This window comes from Barbus barbus (assembly GCF_936440315.1).
Source record: "Barbus barbus genome assembly, chromosome: 25".
NCBI classification, from domain to species: Eukaryota; Metazoa; Chordata; class Actinopteri; order Cypriniformes; family Cyprinidae; genus Barbus; species Barbus barbus.
Genome location: NC_136753.1, coordinates 12428990 through 12447554, shown reverse-complemented (window position 1 = coordinate 12447554; position 18565 = coordinate 12428990). Strand labels below are relative to the sequence as shown.

Genomic DNA, 18565 nt, shown 5'->3' with positions numbered 1-18565 from the left:
TGCTCAGTTTCTTTTAAATGACCCTAGTCGCTGTAAATAGATGTACTTTATTGAGCCAGAAAACAAATCCACTGGCGCATCAACATAAAAGACAAACTACACAAACGAACATGAAATATATATCATTCACGCGCATCCATGTTCACCTCATGTGGGCGCTTTTATAAGCGCTTGTCTCAAGTGATGGGAGCCTCCCATCACTTGAGACAAGCGCTTGTAAAAGCGCCCACATGACGAGTATCAGTGAAAGGAGGCGGGTGCCTCTCATTTACTTCCCCGTGCTGTCAGCGCTTCGCTCGGTCACAGTGAACTTTGGCAAGGCGCTCTGTGGATGCTGGCAGGAGTCGCTCCTCTCGGGCGCTGCTGGCACGCGCTGTGGATGGGAAACAACAGCAAGGTACAATGACGCACCACAAATTAACACTTACGCATTTCACACTGTTTTATTTTTAGTCTTGCGTGGTTTTACGTTGGTACGATAAACACGATAAGCCGCTGTTGTAAATAACCTGATCGTTTCGCTTTATCATGTTATCGCATTCTGTTTGGTGGCATACTGGGTATTCAGTTTGAGCAAAATCACGCCAGGCACGACACTGAATTTAATACGAAACACAAAATAGCATAAAGCGATTTGAGAAAGAAACGATGTTTCTCTTGCAGGTGACTATTTGAGGATGAAGCCAGGCTCTACTGGGAAAGACAGTCGTGTTTAAAAATCTAAAGGGAACTTATGTGTGACGTACCGTGGATTTACAGTGTCTAAAACATCCTGTAACCTAATGAAATATGGAAGCGAGGAGGAACTCCACATACCCCCTTAGTTTGGGATAAACTCAGGTGCCAATGGATATCATGACAGAGCTGGAAAAATGGCAGTTTAGCTCTGCATGAAGTTTGGAGTTGTCAAAACCATATGTGGATATATGTGGCGGAATTTAGCCTTCCTGAACAAGACATCATGGCAGAACTTTATGAGAAGAGATAAGCATTATTTGGATGGATTGAGAGGGGCACAGGGGCTATGGTGAACTCATCCCCAGCGGTCGCTGCTCACGCAGAGGGTGAAGAGATCGAGGTGCTAGAGAGCACTGATGTCCTTCCTGTAGCTCCAGAGGACGTAAGTGATTTATGTTGTTGAAAAGCAGAAAAGAACAGAGATGAATTTTAGATAGATATAATTGAGAAAAAGATGAATCAATGTTCATTCCTTTCTTCTACCTTTCTCTGTCCTACACAAATGCTTCTCTCAGCAATGGAAGTCTCTTTTTGACAAGGTAGGATTACTGATCTTGTTCCTGACTGTATGTTTGGGTTTGGTGTTGTGTAACTCTGTACATGTGCAGGCCATGCTTGTTTACTAATATGACTATAATACCTGATAAAATGGTTCTATAAAATAAAATAAAAAAGGACACGAGTTAAATCATGAAAAATTGATACAGTATTTCAGTTAGTGGTCATCCAATATTAGCCTAAATATAATAGCATCATTATGTTATGTACATAATACAATTGATCGAAAGCACAAGTGGATTGGGAAAATTGAGAATTTAAGAATCGTATCTGTTAAGCTGTTTATGTTTGAATTGAATCAGCAACATTCTACAGGTTTTGCATTTCAATCTGATTTGGAATGACTGGAAGTGGAACTTGCTGGATCTCAGTTTAAAGAAAATAAATACAGTGCACTTTAAATAGGCTGATGATGCAATTAATTGTGTAATGTTGGACACTTAATGAATTTAACTCTGTCTCAGCTGTTCTTACTTGACAGAGGGGGTGGGTGCTTGGCTATCAGACCCCAATGCTGGATGATAAAATAGCCTTATAAAATTCTTACATGAGACATACTACTTATTAAATTGTGTTTAGTGCGTTGTTTGGGACACAGCCATGTAAGTAAGGTCAATAATGTACTATGAATCATCAACAAGAACTGAAATTTAAAAAGCATTCTGTTAATATCCGAAAAGTTCACAACCTTTGTACACAAACTTGATGAAATTAAAATATATTTTATACAACATTTACTCAAAATTCACAAATTTGAACAGAAATTGGGTTGCCAAAATGGCCAGTAGACTTTGGAGCTGACAAAGTGAGGAAATAGACACTTCTGTTAAATCGCTAAGTGGACATGGTTATTAGCTGATGCTAATAATCTCAATATATTGGTCTGTGACTAGTCTCAGGGGAAGGTGTGAATGTGTGAATGTGTAAATACACATACAGTATCATGGTTACAGTTCTTAGTCTGGTCCACTCAGAATCCAGCATTGGGAGGGGTTGGTTAGTGGTTTGCAGGGAGACAAGAGAGCCGAGTGACAGACGGAGAGCGTTCCCCCCTCCGCCCCTTCTTTCCCTTGCTCTCAGGCTTTCTCGCTGGCTCTGCACCTGCCTAACACTGACCCCCCACACGTACTCCCCAGGGATAAAGACATGAAAGATGAAGGGGGCCCAAATGCAGAAGAGAGAGATGGATATCAATATGAAGGGAAAGAGAGATTTTAGGGTTAAGAGGGAGCCAGACATGAACAGAGAACGGGGGCTGTAAGGGTGCAGAAGGCTCGTGGCACACCCCCTCCGTCCCTGCTAGATTTGATAGGGGAGGGAGGGGGTTGCCACACAAGTGGGCCTCTCACACTGCTCCCTTTATACAGCTGACACTTTGAGTCCCTCAAGTGGCCTGCTGTTTGGGGTTTCGTCCAGTGTTGGGGTCACTGCCCTGCAAGGCTGTAAATTGTGCATTGTGGGATCTAAAGGCCAGGAACACACTTCACTGACTGCAGATGTAACAGTCTAATGAAAAAGAGGAGGTGGAGCTGGGTTGTTATGTGACACAATGTTAGAGTACAAACAATCTATAATTCACACATACATATTCATATGCTCAAACCTGACTGCTGATGAAAAGCTGTTAGCATCAGATGATTGCATTCTTACCCTGTGGTGCAAGTGACAACAAATGGCTTGTTTGTTTTTGACAACTTATTAACTGACTGCATTCAAAAAAACAAATCCATAAACATGAAAAGCTGTTAAACCACTCATTGCAGATAGAAAACGATTATCTTACAATAACAGAAAGTTAACTTCTCTCCCTAGTTAAATTAAGTTTCATGACTGCAAAGCAGTAAATACAGTAATTCAGTTAACTGACATATTTAGTTTCTCAACTCACTCACAATACTAATTATTTTAGCTGTGTTTTCCATAAATTAGGGTCTGACTTGGTTTATCTTTTTCGCACATAAAATTAATTTTTAAATGGGAGGAAAAATTGACAAGTCTATTGAATTATTAAAAAAATAATGCATACCCGAGGTGGTAATGCTGTTGCCAGTTTTATCTATTTTTGTTCCGCCATGAAAATAGCTCCAAATGCTTGCCAAAGCAGAATTAACCGTTGTGTGTCTCTGAGCAACATGCAGTAGATGGTGTTTTGTTCCTGAATAAAGCAGTGTTTTTGCACAAATCAGTTGAGAGAATTATTTAATGCACAAAACACAAATATTTGTAATCTACAGGTGTAACAATGTTACATGATGAAAAAATCACAGAAAAATCTCCACCAATAACAAGACTGACAGCCTGTCCAGATCCCTGAAAACACAGACACATAGCATCATATAAACATTAAAAAGTCCTAGTGCTGTTGGACTGTTATACCAGCACTCTTGGTTTACCTCTAAATCTGTTAAAATCGTAAACAGAAACAAACCAAACAATAGTAATTAACAGCAGAACCCTTAAGTGATAACTAGCAGTTATTGTTTGTTGTGTAACTTACAGGAGATGCTGATGATCTGTAAAAATTCTGCTGCTATTCACCATAAACTGGGTTTTAGATATGACCTTTGTGGTAGAATTTATTTCATTGTTTGGATTTGTTGCAGCTCACGAAGGTTTTAGAATTAATACGGGGATACAATTAACATTTGTGGTTTCAGTGTGTACTTGCCTGCAGTACCCCAAACATAAACCCAACACATTCCACAGATATTTAACTTTACATTGTCCAAAGTCATCCAAAACAACTGCTGAAAATTCCGGAGCCCCATTAACTCAAGCAACTTCACTTAAACGGAATGAACTGAGAAATTTAAAAATTCCTTAGATCTTTTGAGATATGTGTCCCTGGACCCTGGTCTTAAGTCTTTTATGCCAAAAATCATTAGGATATTAAGTAAAGATCATGTTCCATGAAGATATTTTGTAAATTTCCTACTGCAAATATATCAAAACTTCAGTTTTGATTAGTAATATTCATTGCTAATGACTTTATTTTGACAACTTTAAAGGTGATTTTCTCAATATTTCGATTTTTTTTGCACCCTTGTATCTCGGCCAAATATTGTCCTATCCTAACAAACCATACATCAATGGAAAGCTTATCTATTCAGCTTTCAGATGATATATAAATCTCAATTTCGAAAAATTTACACTTAAGACTGGTTTTGTGGTGCTGGGTCATATATAAGAGGTCATTGTGCTATACATTCAGAACTCTAAATTTTCTTGTTAATCTAAAAACAGCTTATATCGAAGCCAATCTGCCAAAACGACAGGTTTTGAATGTGCCTCTTTATGATGTAATAGTGTGGCTAAGAACTGCCTCCGAAGAAGAAGATCAACACCTGCTTCTACATCACTGCCTGGCAAACGCAGGTCTATGTAGAAGCCAAACGATAAACTTTATTTTTAATGAAGAGTCAGACCGCGTCAGATCTTGGTCCTTTGTTCACTTCTTTTTGACCATGGATTTATTTACAAACAAGGCACAATTCAACACAGGATTTTCAGAAAGATTAAAACTAAAAGATGATGCTGTGCCGGCTATATTGGATCCGATGTCACACCTCACAAGTGTGAGTAACTGTTTTCATTTCGTGATCACTATTGCTTTGTCTGTTATTATAGATCGTTTGATATGTACTTAGTATTTATGTGTTCTTAAACCAAAGCACAGCAGTGTCCATCTGTGAAGGAAGGATACCAGTGGGTTTACTTTTATCTGCCACACCTATTCAAACAGAGCGTTCAGATGAGGAGGGTCGTAATTACTTCTAAATTATGATGCTTTTTGATGTCAGTCATCTTGATAACATTATAGGTGGACTGCAGAGAATGGTACAAAATAAAAAAAGCAGTTCATGACACCTTTAATTCCCATTGATTATGTTAAATTTGGGGTACAGACTCCTTATAATCCCTTGTGAAAAAGCAGTAATAAAACAAATTTAATTTATTTTTACAAATTGTACATGCAGATAATACAGTATTATTGTCATATTGTCACTTAAATGTATTTAAAGAGAGTACACTTTCATATTTAAGTCACTTAACAAACTTTTAAAAAAGTGCACTGCAATAATGTAAAATTAAAAGTTTAAATCATTATGTTTTAATAATATTTTGTAATGCTTTAAAGTAGGACACTTCAATTGAAGTCTTGATTATTATACTAAATCAGCAATGATAGATCTGATCATTTTACCGATTTGATCTTTGAATTTGATCTTTTTTCAAGTCATTTTGGGACTCAAGAACAACTATCACAAAACCAAAAAAAAAAAGTACTCTACCATTTTTGGTTTATTTATATTTGTAGCATAGTTACCATGGTCTAGAATGAATACTGATTGCAGTTAACATGCCATTAAGTTTCCAAAAACATGACATTGCACTTAAGTATATTCTTCTAAATTATATTATAAGAAGTATATTTAAAGTGTACTTCCCTTTCACAAAGGACATCCAGAATCTAACATCAAATGTGTAGTCTGTCTTGTTTCTCTGGTATTGTTTTGAAGAGATGGCCCATTAGGGTGACGTTGCTCACCACCTGCTCCTTTTCGCTTATTCTACAAGCTAAGAGTGGTTCTGTCTGTGAAAGGACGAAAGGAATTAAAAAAAGAAAGCGACAGAGAAGGGGGCCATGTGCATATATGCAACCCCATGTGTCCCAGTAGCCAATTAACACATAACAATCACATACATTGTGTGCGTCCCTATTAAGTTCTTTGTGTTTCTTGACATTCAGTGATGAAAGTTTGCCAAATATCTCAATATGTGGCCTTGTTTCTGTTTTCAGGCACATGCAGTGAGTCAATGTCCAATGTCTCTTTCTCGTTCTATTTTCAGTGTACTTTCCTCGTCTCTCCCTCGCTCTATAGTCTTTCTTCACAGCCCACTCTTTCTCTGTCACTTTACTTATAAGAGACTGTGATAATAAGAGGAATCTCCAACTTGCAAAGCGTAAAAAAAATCCTGGAGTGTTTGAACAAAAAAAAATAGACAGTTGCTAAAAATATCAGTTCAGTAGTACTCTCTGGAGCGTGGAAGTGTGGAGTGTGGTAACATCCAGTGCAGAGGACTTCTTTAAACTGTGTAAAGGGATTGTCAAAAAACAAGGGAATGTGTTCTACTGGATGCACAGAACTGCTCTCTTTCAGACACGTCAGTAATATTAGGCATGTTGGCAGTGGGTCCTGGCTCAACATCAGCATTCCAGGTCATCTAAATGGTGTTCAGAAAGGTTCAGGTCTGGGCTTTGTGCAGGCCAGTCAAGTTTACCCCATAAACCATTACTTTAATGACCTCTTTTTTCTACACTAGCATATTTGTGCTGCGAAAGAGACTGTAAAAAAAGAAAAAAAATATATATATTTTTTTTCGTCTAGGGTAGGGGTCACTAGACTCGGTCCTGGAGGGCAGTGTCCTGCAGAGTTTAGCTCCAAGCCTAATTAAACACACCTGAAACAGCTAATCAAGGTCTTACTAGGCAGAGTAAGATACAAATACGTCCTCCTTTTCCCCGAATTGGAAGGATGGGTGTGTTGGATCCTTTCCCGTCCTACCTATCCCATAATTCTTTTCGGCAGAGCGTAATGGCGGACGAAGCGAGCGGTAGCGGAGTGGGAGAGGAGTTTCTCTGACAAAACAAGCTAAAGTTTATGCTTCGGCTCAATGAATTTGTAGGAGAAATTAGTAGAATACTTAAAAACAAATAAAAATAGGCTATAATGGCTTACCTGGATGTGACTGTCTTGTAGTCTGATATAAAAAACTCTCCGACAACGAGCAAAGAAAGTATTTAATTTATTTAATTGCTTTATTTCTTCCAAAAGAATTAAAATGAGGAGAATAACTCTTTGTTTGTCCATTTTCCCGCTTCTTGCTTGGCGCTGTCACGGTTGCTAGGCGACAGGATATGAGCAACGGGTAAGGGAGGGAACTGAAAGAAGGGTAGGCTGTCCAAATTCACAAACACCGACTTCCGGGTTTTGCGGACGTCGGAGGATCCCTCCTCCTTCAACCGGGTAGGAAGGATCCTAAGGAGGATGCAGACCCTGAATTTGGACACAGCCGTTGTCTTATTATTGGGAGATGAGAGGGTCTGTATTACTTACTATTGGGGAAAGTGTAACGGTCAACTTGGATCACCTGTCCCTTAATAACCAATCGCATTACTGCCTTGACATCATTGAATTTCAGTCAGAGTTGTGTGACACTCAATTGCCGTTTACCATACCATACCATAGGAATGAACGAGAAGTGCCGTAAGCTGAACCCACCAGTCGCAAAAAGTCAGTGATTTATCTTATAAAATGGCATTTTTTCAGTGTAAACTCTAAAAATCGTTAAAAGTATTGTTTAGTGTAAAACATGTTGAAGATTAGCCAATAGGCTGTTGATTCATTAAATGATAAGCTGTTTCCTCTAAAAAGCTGTTTATTCAGCGTAGTGATGCCTCTCCTCCATTGACAGCCATTAAAAAAACGGTCTCCTCTGGTCTCCTTTCCAATGTACTGCCAAAGCGGAAGCATTAGCATTAGCCTGTTATGCTTTTTTGGCTAAACGTTGCATGCTTGCCTTTTATTGACTTTGTATTGGTATATTTGAAACTTCCAGGCAGATCTGTTGAGGCAAGTTGGAGCTAAAAACTTTGAAGCTGTAACTTCATTCAACTTTAACAAGTTTAAATGTGAAAATACATAGGTTTAATTTTATTTTGTCAACAATAACACCTGAACATATGAATCCTTCCCCTTTGTTCAAGTTACAGACAATATAAACTGCATGGCCCGAAATGATTTTCTTAATTAGATTGATAGATGTGTAGTTTATTGAGTGTTGATGTATCAGTATCATTAGTGGGATCACTAGACCAAGAAAGCCGCAAACATTTAAAAATGCGCCTTTGATGTGGTAATTAAGGGGCAAGGAGGGAACTGTGCTATCTCTGGTCCTTCGGTCTTGAATCCAGAATAAAATAAAGAGAATGCTGAAGAAACATAGAGACCGTGTGTACATGTGAGGGTATCATGGGCTACATGTGTGACAGCTGTCCAAAATAAAGAACCTTGCTTGCTTTCATGCTCTACTGTTCTCATCACTTTGGCTGAAAATTGAGCTCACAGCCCACCTGCTGTCTGGCCAACACACAGCTATCTCTCTCACACTCACATATACACAGTATGTGATCAGCATCTGCTCATCAGTGGGGGTGGTGACAGTCTAGTGGTCAGAGATGGAGGTTGCTGGTTAAATCTCAGGTAGGGGAAACCCATGAGTCACTGAGATTTCTCATAAGTGAGTTCTGACGTGACACATTTCTGACGTGATGAACCACAAGTGTCGCAGATAATATTGTTTCCTTCTCACACACTGCACACAAAAACAAAACATACAGCACGACGTGGGTAGTCTGATTCATTAACAAATGACTTAAGGGTCAGTTCTCACAATGAAAGACTCACAGTCTCAGCAGTCACTGGTTTGAATCCATCTCACGAATCCTGACATATCATTCACTGGCTTTTGAATCAACATACTGTGTGACTCACTGAACTACAAGGTCCATGTCACTGCATAATTACTATAATGTAACCATTGAGCTGATCTTACTTGCTGTGCTATGAGGAACCCAATAATATATTCTTACTTTATATATCTTACCATAATCCTTATTGTAAAGCATTGAAATTGGTAAGGAATGTAACAATATTAGAAGGAAAATGGGGGGGGGGGGGTTAATTAAATGTACACCACTGTTCATAAGTTTTAAATTTACACTTCTATTCTAATTCTGTGAAGCAGTCCGTGGTGTTGTGTGGCATTCGAGTCGTGACTGTAGGTATCACTATAGCAATTTCAGGGTGTTTGACAGGTGATACTCAGATTTCAGTGCTTACCTGTAGTTGATGTGATCAGACACTGAAGCTTTTTACATTTTTAAGATTAAAACGTTCCCACAGCTAAAGTTTCAGCCACTGAAACGTTTCCACCACTGGTGCAAGATTTTCTTTGCATCTTGCAGTATGTTTGAATTTATTGTCTGTGAGCATACATGTGATAGTGAAACTTGTATACACTGCAGACACATTCCAGCATGTCAGAACACATTGCCTTTTTCAAGAAATGTCTTGTCTAACAGGTTGAATGGTGCTTGTAGCATGACCTGAGGCTACCTGCAGTGTTTCGGCGCAGTGCCACCTAGTGGTCAGGAGATACGAAAAATGGCTATCTTTGCTTATAACCAGTGTTGGGGAATGTTACTTTTAAACGTAATGCATTACAATATTGCGTTACTCCCTAAAAAAGTAACTAATTACGTTACTTAGCTACTTTTTATGGAAAGTAATGCGTTACGTTACTTTTGCGTTACTTTTTAAATATGAGCAGGGCTTGATTGTTTTTAATACAAGAAATTACATTAATACAAATGTAAAAGCCCTGTATCTTGTGAAGGAAAAGTCAATTCACGTCTGTAAAGTAAAACTCAGGATAAGAAGGTTTAACACTCTTCGGCAATAAAAAAACAATGAAGCACAATTGTTAGTTTATCTAAAGTCATTTTTGTTTATTAGTATGGTTGAACTGGATCAAAGGTCAGCAGCAAAGACATTGGTTAATAAAATGGGATTAGATACATTTGTGTTGTTTAGCATATTTAATTATTGCAGGTTTGCGTCATATTCTGAGTTTGCATTTCACTGTTTTAATTCATTTTGATGAATACTTACTTTACTTACTTACTTTTGTCATTTAGCAGACGCTTTTGTCCAAAGCGACTTACAAATAAGAAAAAGTAACTAAAACTAAAAAGTTACAACTCTATAAATACTATCTACCCACATATTTAAGAAAATAAAGAAATTAAATAAAATTAACACATGCATATAACAACAACATTTCAATAATAAACATATCAATGAAAAAATTAAATAAAAAGCTACTACTATCCCTTGCCGGTGTCCCTGCCCGGTGGAGTCGCACGGTAGAGTCGATGGTCTTTACACTCTTTGGTCTTCACACTAAGAGGGCTTCACACGACGACTGCCGCGACCGCTGCCGCAGTATAATAACCTTCATTATACCAATCTAACAAATGATCATTTCAATTCAGCTGGACCCACTTTCCTGTTTATCAACTACAAATGGCCAAGCAAGTGCACACACTGACAAGATACACGATACAGTACGAGACCAAACGCGATTTCAGCAACTCTCATCCTAGTAAAAAAAAAAAAACTAAATACTAAATCAGTTTTTTGCGAGTGGGATGAATTCATGCACATTCACATTTAGATCTATAGTAACAGCATGCTCACACAGTCAGTCAATAAATGGGGCAAAAGTAACGGAGTGTCTATTTACACTAAGTGCAAATAGCCCATCTTGTTGGCAAAGGCTATTTACACTAACTCCGCCCACTAACGTGTGATTGGGTTAGTCAACAATAAAAAAAAGAAGTTAGTTCAACATCAGTTTCAGTGGCGTAGATGGTAAGGCGCATGCTTTTTGACGCGATCGACCCGAGTTCGAGCCCACCTTTTGCCAAACATTTTTTTCTCCCTTTTCAAATCTCATATCGCATTAGAAAGGCATTTATTTTCAATAAAAATGAAGGAAATAAGGTAGCATCCATTTAATAAATTTTAATTAAAATTATAATTTACACTCAGTACGTTATTATTGTGTACTGTTTTATAATGTACTACAATACTGAGGTGCAGATAATTGCCACTATTTGCAATAAGTAGTATAAATAGCAGAAAATCTTGCTATTTTAACAGTGTAAATAGAATCTATAGCTATTTGCACTTAGTGTAAATAGCATCTGTCACAAAAAAAATATGCTATTTGCACTTGGTGTAAATAGCATCTATCGCTATTTACACTTAGTGCAAATAGCCGCTGCCAAAAAGTAATTGGCGTTACTTTTTTGAAAAAGTAACTCAGATATTTTCTTGTAAATTAAAAAGTAATGCGTTACTTTACTAGTTACTTGAAAAAAGTAATATTATTACGTAACTCGCGTTACTTGTAATTAGGGCTGTATACCTTGGAGAACCTGGCGATACGATACATACCTCGATACACAGGTCACGATTCGATACGTACCTCGATACAGAGCTGTCTCGATACGATTTGATACAATGTGACACAATTCGATACGATTCAATAAAAATACATGGGCCAGAGCCAATTAGTTAATGCTGAACACATTTACTCAACAAACAGAACTCTGCATTATTCTTCAATTTATTGAAGACAAAAGTGCATTATAACAAAGTGCATTTTGCTTAAATATTTGCAACTTTAAGTGCTCTGATTAATTGTACACAAATTGTATTAATCTGGAAATTACCACAAGTCAACATTTAACTTTCCAAGGGTACAGTCTGAGCTCACACAAGCACAAAATCTTCTTCTTATTATTATTAACTTCTTATTAAATCTTCTTATAATTCTTTTTTGTGACACCATGTACTGCCATAACATATTTCACTATGAAATCACTTAAATGCTACATCTTGCTTTAACATTTTCCATGAGTTTTTTTGAAACTCGCGGGCGCCGCTGCGCCCCCTAATGGCTGGGCGGAGTATCGATACTAAGGGCTAGAATATCGATACTGTATCTTTTTTTATTATATCGGTATGTATCTAAGAATCAATATTTTGAGCACACCCCTACTTGTAATGCGTTACCCCCAACACTGCTTATAACTTCTCAGTGGTTTAACCAAACATCACAAAACTGGTCTCTTTAGATTCCGTGCATCATGCCGAATCGAACCATATCCAATTTTCCCATGTCAGCCATTTAGAATTATGCAGTAAAATGCTATATTTTACGAACGCATTGATGTATTGTCATGAAACTCGGTATGGGTCTTCAGCACAATGCCCTGAAGGAGCCTGAGAAGTTTCGAGCCATCGCCACCAAAATGAGATATTTTCACCAAAATTGACACACATATGTATAGACACACTCTAAGGACACATAAAAAATTTGGTGGGATTGTACCACTTGGTGGTGCTATAATTTAACAAAACATGATTACAATGGAGTATTTTGATATGAAATGCTATATTTTACGAATGTATTGGTGTACCATTACAGAACATTGCACATACCATTGAGACCCCTGACCTGAAAGTACACAAAAAGTTTAGAGAGAGTGCCACCTTGTGGTCAAAATTATAATGAAATTTTAAATAAATGCTAATAGCTTTCTGTGAATTTTGCCTATTATAATGAGACTGGTATTAATAAATTCCTTGGGTCATGCTGAGAACAGTGATACCAACGTTGCCATGGTCAGCCAAACTTCCAGTCCGCAATTTAGATTTTCTTTAAAAACCTACTTTTTCGAACTCCTCCTAAACCATTGGTCCGATTTTCACCAAATTTGACCATGCTGGTAAAAAGTTATGGATTTTGTGTCTTTAGACAAAACTGTTTTGCTACAGCAACAAATTTGAGCCGTGATGCCAAAATGACACTTGAGGCTGTATCTCTGCAATGCTTTGGCATATTGACACCAAACTTTGTGTGTACCATTGTCACCTCACACAGAACACACCACATCGATTTGATAATAGCGCCGCCTATCAGTCAAATGTGATAAGCCATTCAATCATATTACTAGAGGTTTATATATAATCTTTCAGCCGTTTTGACTAAAATAATCCTAAAATGGCTTCAATTAATAATTTCTACAGTTGGTCTGATGCTCCATGCTATGCTTAGCTCCTCATTTTGCTGCTGGAGTGCTTGGCTGCATAATTGCTGCTTGCAGCTATATTTATTCTTATTATTAATATATATTTTTTTTTACTTCACTTGAGACAATCCTACCAGGCCTGCTTATTGTCATTTAATCTAACTTCATTGGCAAACTGGTTCATTCCTGAGACAGAAATTATTTTCATGTACTCTATATATAATTACATTTTGTAACTTGATTTACTTGCCAGAGCCAAGTTTCAGGTGCAGAGAAAGATTTCATGATTTATAGTGATTTTAATAATGTTTTTATTCCCTGTGACTGAGCGTTACATATAGAAGTGGCAGCACCAGCCTACTTCAAGGCTGCTAGCAGCAAACTTTAAATGATGGTATCAGGAGATTTAATGAAACCTGACTTCGATTTTTTAGCAGAACTAATGTGAACTGATATGATCTGCATTACCTACTCACTATGAAGTGAGCAGCAAATCCCAGAATACTTCAGGGAAATATTCCCTGTCCCTGAAAAGTGCACACTTAATTGGCTTTGGATGATCATCAAGTCAAGTCAAGTCTGCTTTATTGTCAATTCTTCCACATGTACGGCGCATACATACAGAGAATTGAAATTGCGTTACTCTCAGACCCTTGGTGCATACAGTTAACATTAAACATGTTCAAATACAGATAATACAGTTTAAACATATGTACATACAACTATACAGCTATACAAATTAGGACATTGTAGAAAAATAAAATAGATAAAGTGGCATAAGGCGCATGGCAGAATAGATAGAATGCAAACCAGTTAAATAAATACAAAACTGTGCAGATATATTTGTAGTGCAAAAAGAACTTATCAATCTGAGGACATTGTAGAAAAATAAAAAAAAGAGATAAAGTGGCATAAGGCACATGGCAGAATAGATAGAGTGCAAATCAGTTAAATAAAACAAAACTGTGCAGATATATGTGTAGTGCAAGAAGAGCTTGTCAGTAGGGAGAACAGTCCTTATATCAGACTATCCGAAGAGGTAGTTTGCAGTCAATGCTGGATGAGGTAGTGATCAGTCCAATGTTGCACAAGTGACAGGTGCTGGTCACAGTTTTTAAGTTGGTGAGGGGGGGGCTCATAGTGTCAGAGTTCAGTGTTGCATGGGGTAAAAGAGGGGATGGGGGGCAAGGACGGGAGGGAGTTCAGCTTCCTGACAGCCTGATGTATGAAGTTGTCCTTCAGTCTGCTGGTCCTCGCCTGGAGACTCCGCAGTCTCCTCCCTGATGGCAGCAGACTGAAGAAGCTGTGTGTCAGGTGGGTGGGATCACCTGCAATGTGGAGGGCTTTGCGGGTGAGATGGGTGCTGTAGATGTCCTGGAGGGAGGGGAGAGAGACACCAACGATCTTCTCAGCTGCTCTCACTATGCGCTGAAGTGACTTGCGGCAGGATGCGTTGCATGCGCCATACCACACAGTGATGCAGCTGGTTAGGATGCTCTCGATGGTGCCTCTGTAGAAGGTGCACATGATGGGGGCAGGGGCTCTGGCTCTTCTCAGTTTGCTCTGTGATGTGATGTGCCCACCCAGGAACTTGGTGCTGCTCACTCTCTCCACAGTCGCACCGTTGATGGTCAGAGGGGCATGCTGAGTGTGTACTCTCCTGAAGTCAACAACAATCTCCTTCGTCTTCTCCACATTCAGAGAGAGATTGTTGTCACTGCACCACCCGGCCAGGCGGCTCACCTCGCTCCTGTAGTTCGTCTCACCTCTGTTGCTAATGAGACCCACCACAGTTGTGTCATCCGCAAACTTAATGAACAGGTTGGAGTTGTGTGACGGTGTGCAGTCGTGGGTCAGCAGAGTGAAGAGGAGGGGGCTCAGCACACATCCTTGGGGGGCCCCAGTGTTCAGTGTGATGGTGCTGGATGTGTTACTGCCAACCCGTACTGCTTGAGGTCTCCCGGTCAGGAAGTCCAACAGCCAGTTGCACAGAGAGGTGTTGAGCCCCAGCTGGACCAGTTTGTGAGTGAGCTGTTGAGGGATGATTGTGTTGAATGCTGAACTGAAGTCTATGAACAGCATCCTGACATATGAGTCTTTTTTGTCCAGATGTGTGAGGGCTGGGTGGAGGGCAGTGGCGATGGCATCATCGGTCGAGCGGTTGGACCTATATGCAAACTGGAAGGGGTCCAGGGAGGGGGGGAGGACAGACTTGATGTGGTGCATGACTAGCCGTTCGAAGCACTTCATGAGAATAGGAGTGAGTGCTATTGGGCGGTAGTCATTGAAACAGGATGGAGATGACTTCTTCGGGACTGGAATGACGGTGGTAGCTTTGAAGCATGTGGGGACAACGGCCTCATTTAGCGAGATGTTGAAGATGTCTGTGAAGACATCAGTGAGTTCCACTGCACAGTTTCTCAGTACACGCCCAGGAATGTTGTCAGGACCCGGAGCTTTGCGTGCGTTGATCCTGCTGAGGGATCTCCTCACACTGTCCGGGGACAGCGTCATCACCTGGTCGCCGGGAGGAGGTGGAGTCTTCTGTGCAGTGGTGCTGTTTTGTGCCTCAAAGCGAGCAAAGAAGGTATTCAGCTCGTTCAGCAGGGGTATGGTGCTGTCACAGGTCTGTGGTGGGGGCTTGTATTCCGTGATGGTCTGTATCCCCTGCCACAGGCTCCGAGTGTCTCTGCTGTCGCTGAAACGATGGGCTATCCTCCTGGAGTACTGTCTCTTGGCCTCTCTGATGCCGCGGGAAAGGTTGGCCCTAGCTGTCTTCAGGCCCTCCTCATCTCCAGCTCTGAAGGCAGCGTTCCGAGCCTTCAGAAGTCTGTAAACCTCCCCTGTCATCCACGGCTTCTGGTTGGCCCTGACAATGATGGACTTTGTGACCGTTACATCATCAATGCACTTGGTGATGTAGGCAGTGACAGTCTCTGAGTACTCTTGGAGGTCTGTAGTGTTGTTGTGTGTTGCAGCCTGTTTAAACATATTCCAGTCAGTGGTGTCAAAACAGTCTTGAAGTGCCTCTGACGACCCTTCCGGCCACACTTGTATCTGTTTATGTATTGGTTTGATGACTTTAACGAGCGGTCTGTATGCAGGCATTAGCATGACAGTGATGTGGTCTGAGGCTCCGAGCTGGGGGAGGGGAGGGCCTTGTAGGCTCCTCTCTGGGTGGTGTAAACAAAGTCCAAAGTATTTTTTCCCCTTGTTGGAAAGTCTATGTGTTGATGTATTTTTGGGAACACACTCTTTAAGTCTGCCTGGTTGAAATCCCCAGCCAAGATGAGAAAAGCATCTGGATGGGCTGTCTGCTGCTCACTGGTGTGCTGGTACAGATCATTTAGTGCCTCACTCCTGTTGTTGTTGTTGGAGCTGGGAGGGATGTATACAGCAACGAGCAGTATAGCTGTATATTCTCTCGGTAGATAGAACGGCCGGCACTTAATAATCATAAACTCCACCAAGGGTGAGCAGTGTTTGCAGACCACAACAGCGTCGCGGCACCATGCATCATTGATGTAAACACAAAGCCTGCCGCCGCGGATCTTACCTCCCTCAACGAGAGCTCTGTCAGCTCGATAGCATGTTAGCTGGTCGAGCTGTATGGCGCAGTCCGGTACGCTGTTGTTAAGCCATGTTTCCGTAAACACAAAAACACAACAGTCTCTTACAGTCCTCTGAGTAGAGCGGAGTAGTCGGATGTAGTCCAGTTTATTGTCCAAAGAGCGTACGTTCGCTAGTACGATGGTGGGGATAGCTGGCTTGTGTGGGTTGGCCGCTAGCCTAGCTCGGATACCTCCGCGCTTACCCCTCTTCTGCTTACTCTCACGCCGCTTGTAGCGCCTCCGCTGTGGGCGAGGTGCAGTAGTGGGGGTCGGTGATGGAGTAGGCTTTCGGAGCAGTCCGAGGTCCCGCAGCTCTTCGGCGTGTGCTTTTAGAGTTTAACTCTAAAAATGTGATTCTGCCGACATTGAGCAGAAACTCACGACTGTATGCGCGCTTAAAGACAGGTAGACGAGACGAAGATGTACAAAAACATTGCGAATTACAAGACAAAAAACACGAAAACACCGTTCTGTTGGGAGAGAGAAAAGCCACTGCGTCTGTGCACGCCGCCATTTTGTCCCTTTGATCATGTCAGCCAAAGTAAAATCTACTACATATCTGTTTTTATGTTGGTGCTGGACATTGAAGTCAATATTCTTACAGTGTTTCTGAAGTGTGTTAGTCTTTTTTATAGCTAGAGGAACTGTCAATCTTTTATTGATTCAGAGCTTTGCTATGCATGAATTCTGTGGTTATCCATCCTTCATCTGTTTGCAGTCAAATGTTGGTTTCAGGCCTCTAAATCCATTAGCTTAAACATTAGCTTTTCATTTGACTTCATGAGGCAGCAGATGCCTTGTGTCTGTGTCGTGTTGTGTATGCATGTGCCTGAGGTACATGTACATGTAATTTGAATAGGTATGATTTTATGATTTTATTTTTGAACCATTATTAGTATCTTCTCTCTGTAAATCTGTAAGAGTGTCTATCTTTAAGCATGGGTGTCCCGTCTGTGTTTATTCTCAATTACAGGCCAATAATCCTGATTCATGACTTAATTAGAAGATTCAGTCTTTAGTGTGTGTAGTGTGGAGCCTTTCTGTCGTCATACAAATTAAGGATTTGAAGATTTGAAACACTGTGGTGAGCCGCAGTATACTGTGAGGATATAAGACTCTTTTTTGGCTCTGGGGTATATATATTCATATACACTGATGTTTAGCAGTTCTTGTTAGCTCGAGTTGTGTGTACCTGAAACATTGAGTAGGAATACCCTCCTGATCTGATATGAAGATCACTTCCTTGTTTATGCTTCATTACAAAAACAGACCTGTTTGTCCCTGTTTTGTATCCTGTAGGATTGCAGTAAAACTATATAGTTGTGCAAATTCAGAGGTGTTCAGATGAGTCTAAAATGTCTGTGTTTTCTTCACTAGCTCGCTGACTGAATACCTCTTTCTAGCGAATTATCTTGTAAGAAACAACAAAGTGCAAATGTGTGTTCGAATCTGTAAGTAAGATATTCAGTTCATAGTGGAAACAGCTTCAGTGATTTTAATGGGAGTTTCTGAGACTGCTTGAACTCTAGACTGTCAGTGAACATGTTCTTTGATAATGTAAATGATCTTTTTGCTCTCTTTCTGTACAATGAAAGTGTTATGATTAGTAGCCTAATTTATAATGTTTTTATTCACATTAACTTTCAATGTTAAATTCACATTAAATATAAATTCAGTCGTATTAAAAATATGCATGGCACCCATATCTGTTAATTAAGTAAACAGACAGGTTTTTATGCATAGTTAATAGATTACATTAGGTTACTTTGACCATCGCCCACTATAGATCAACTAACATAATCTATAAAGGTGAGAATCAAGATATTCCTTGATATAGTTAATGTGTTTGGGAATGTTTCAAATAAAAAGGAAAAAAATAAATAAAACATAAGTGCTGTTGTGGCTGCTTTGTCTCACATGACGACCCCACCCC

The 18565-nt window shown here is 39.9% G+C and overlaps 1 protein-coding gene across 4 annotated transcripts in view; it reads left to right on the top strand.

Moving 5' to 3' along the window:
• The first annotated feature begins 289 nt into the window (after positions 1-289).
• The window catches only part of LOC306844645 (rhomboid-related protein 3-like), a 69926-nt gene continuing 51650 nt past the window's right edge, over positions 290-18565 (top strand). For 2 of the 4 annotated variants that reach the window (XM_079376925.1, XM_079376924.1), the window contains exons 1-3: positions 290-397; positions 664-1120; positions 1254-1277. In XM_079376925.1, coding sequence (XP_079233051.1) covers positions 1025-1120; positions 1254-1277 — 120 coding nt within the window. In that variant the 5' untranslated portion in view covers positions 290-397; positions 664-1024. The remainder of the gene's footprint in view (positions 398-663; positions 1121-1253; positions 1278-18565) is intronic. The other 2 variants (XM_079376927.1, XM_079376926.1) reach the window with 1 other exon arrangement.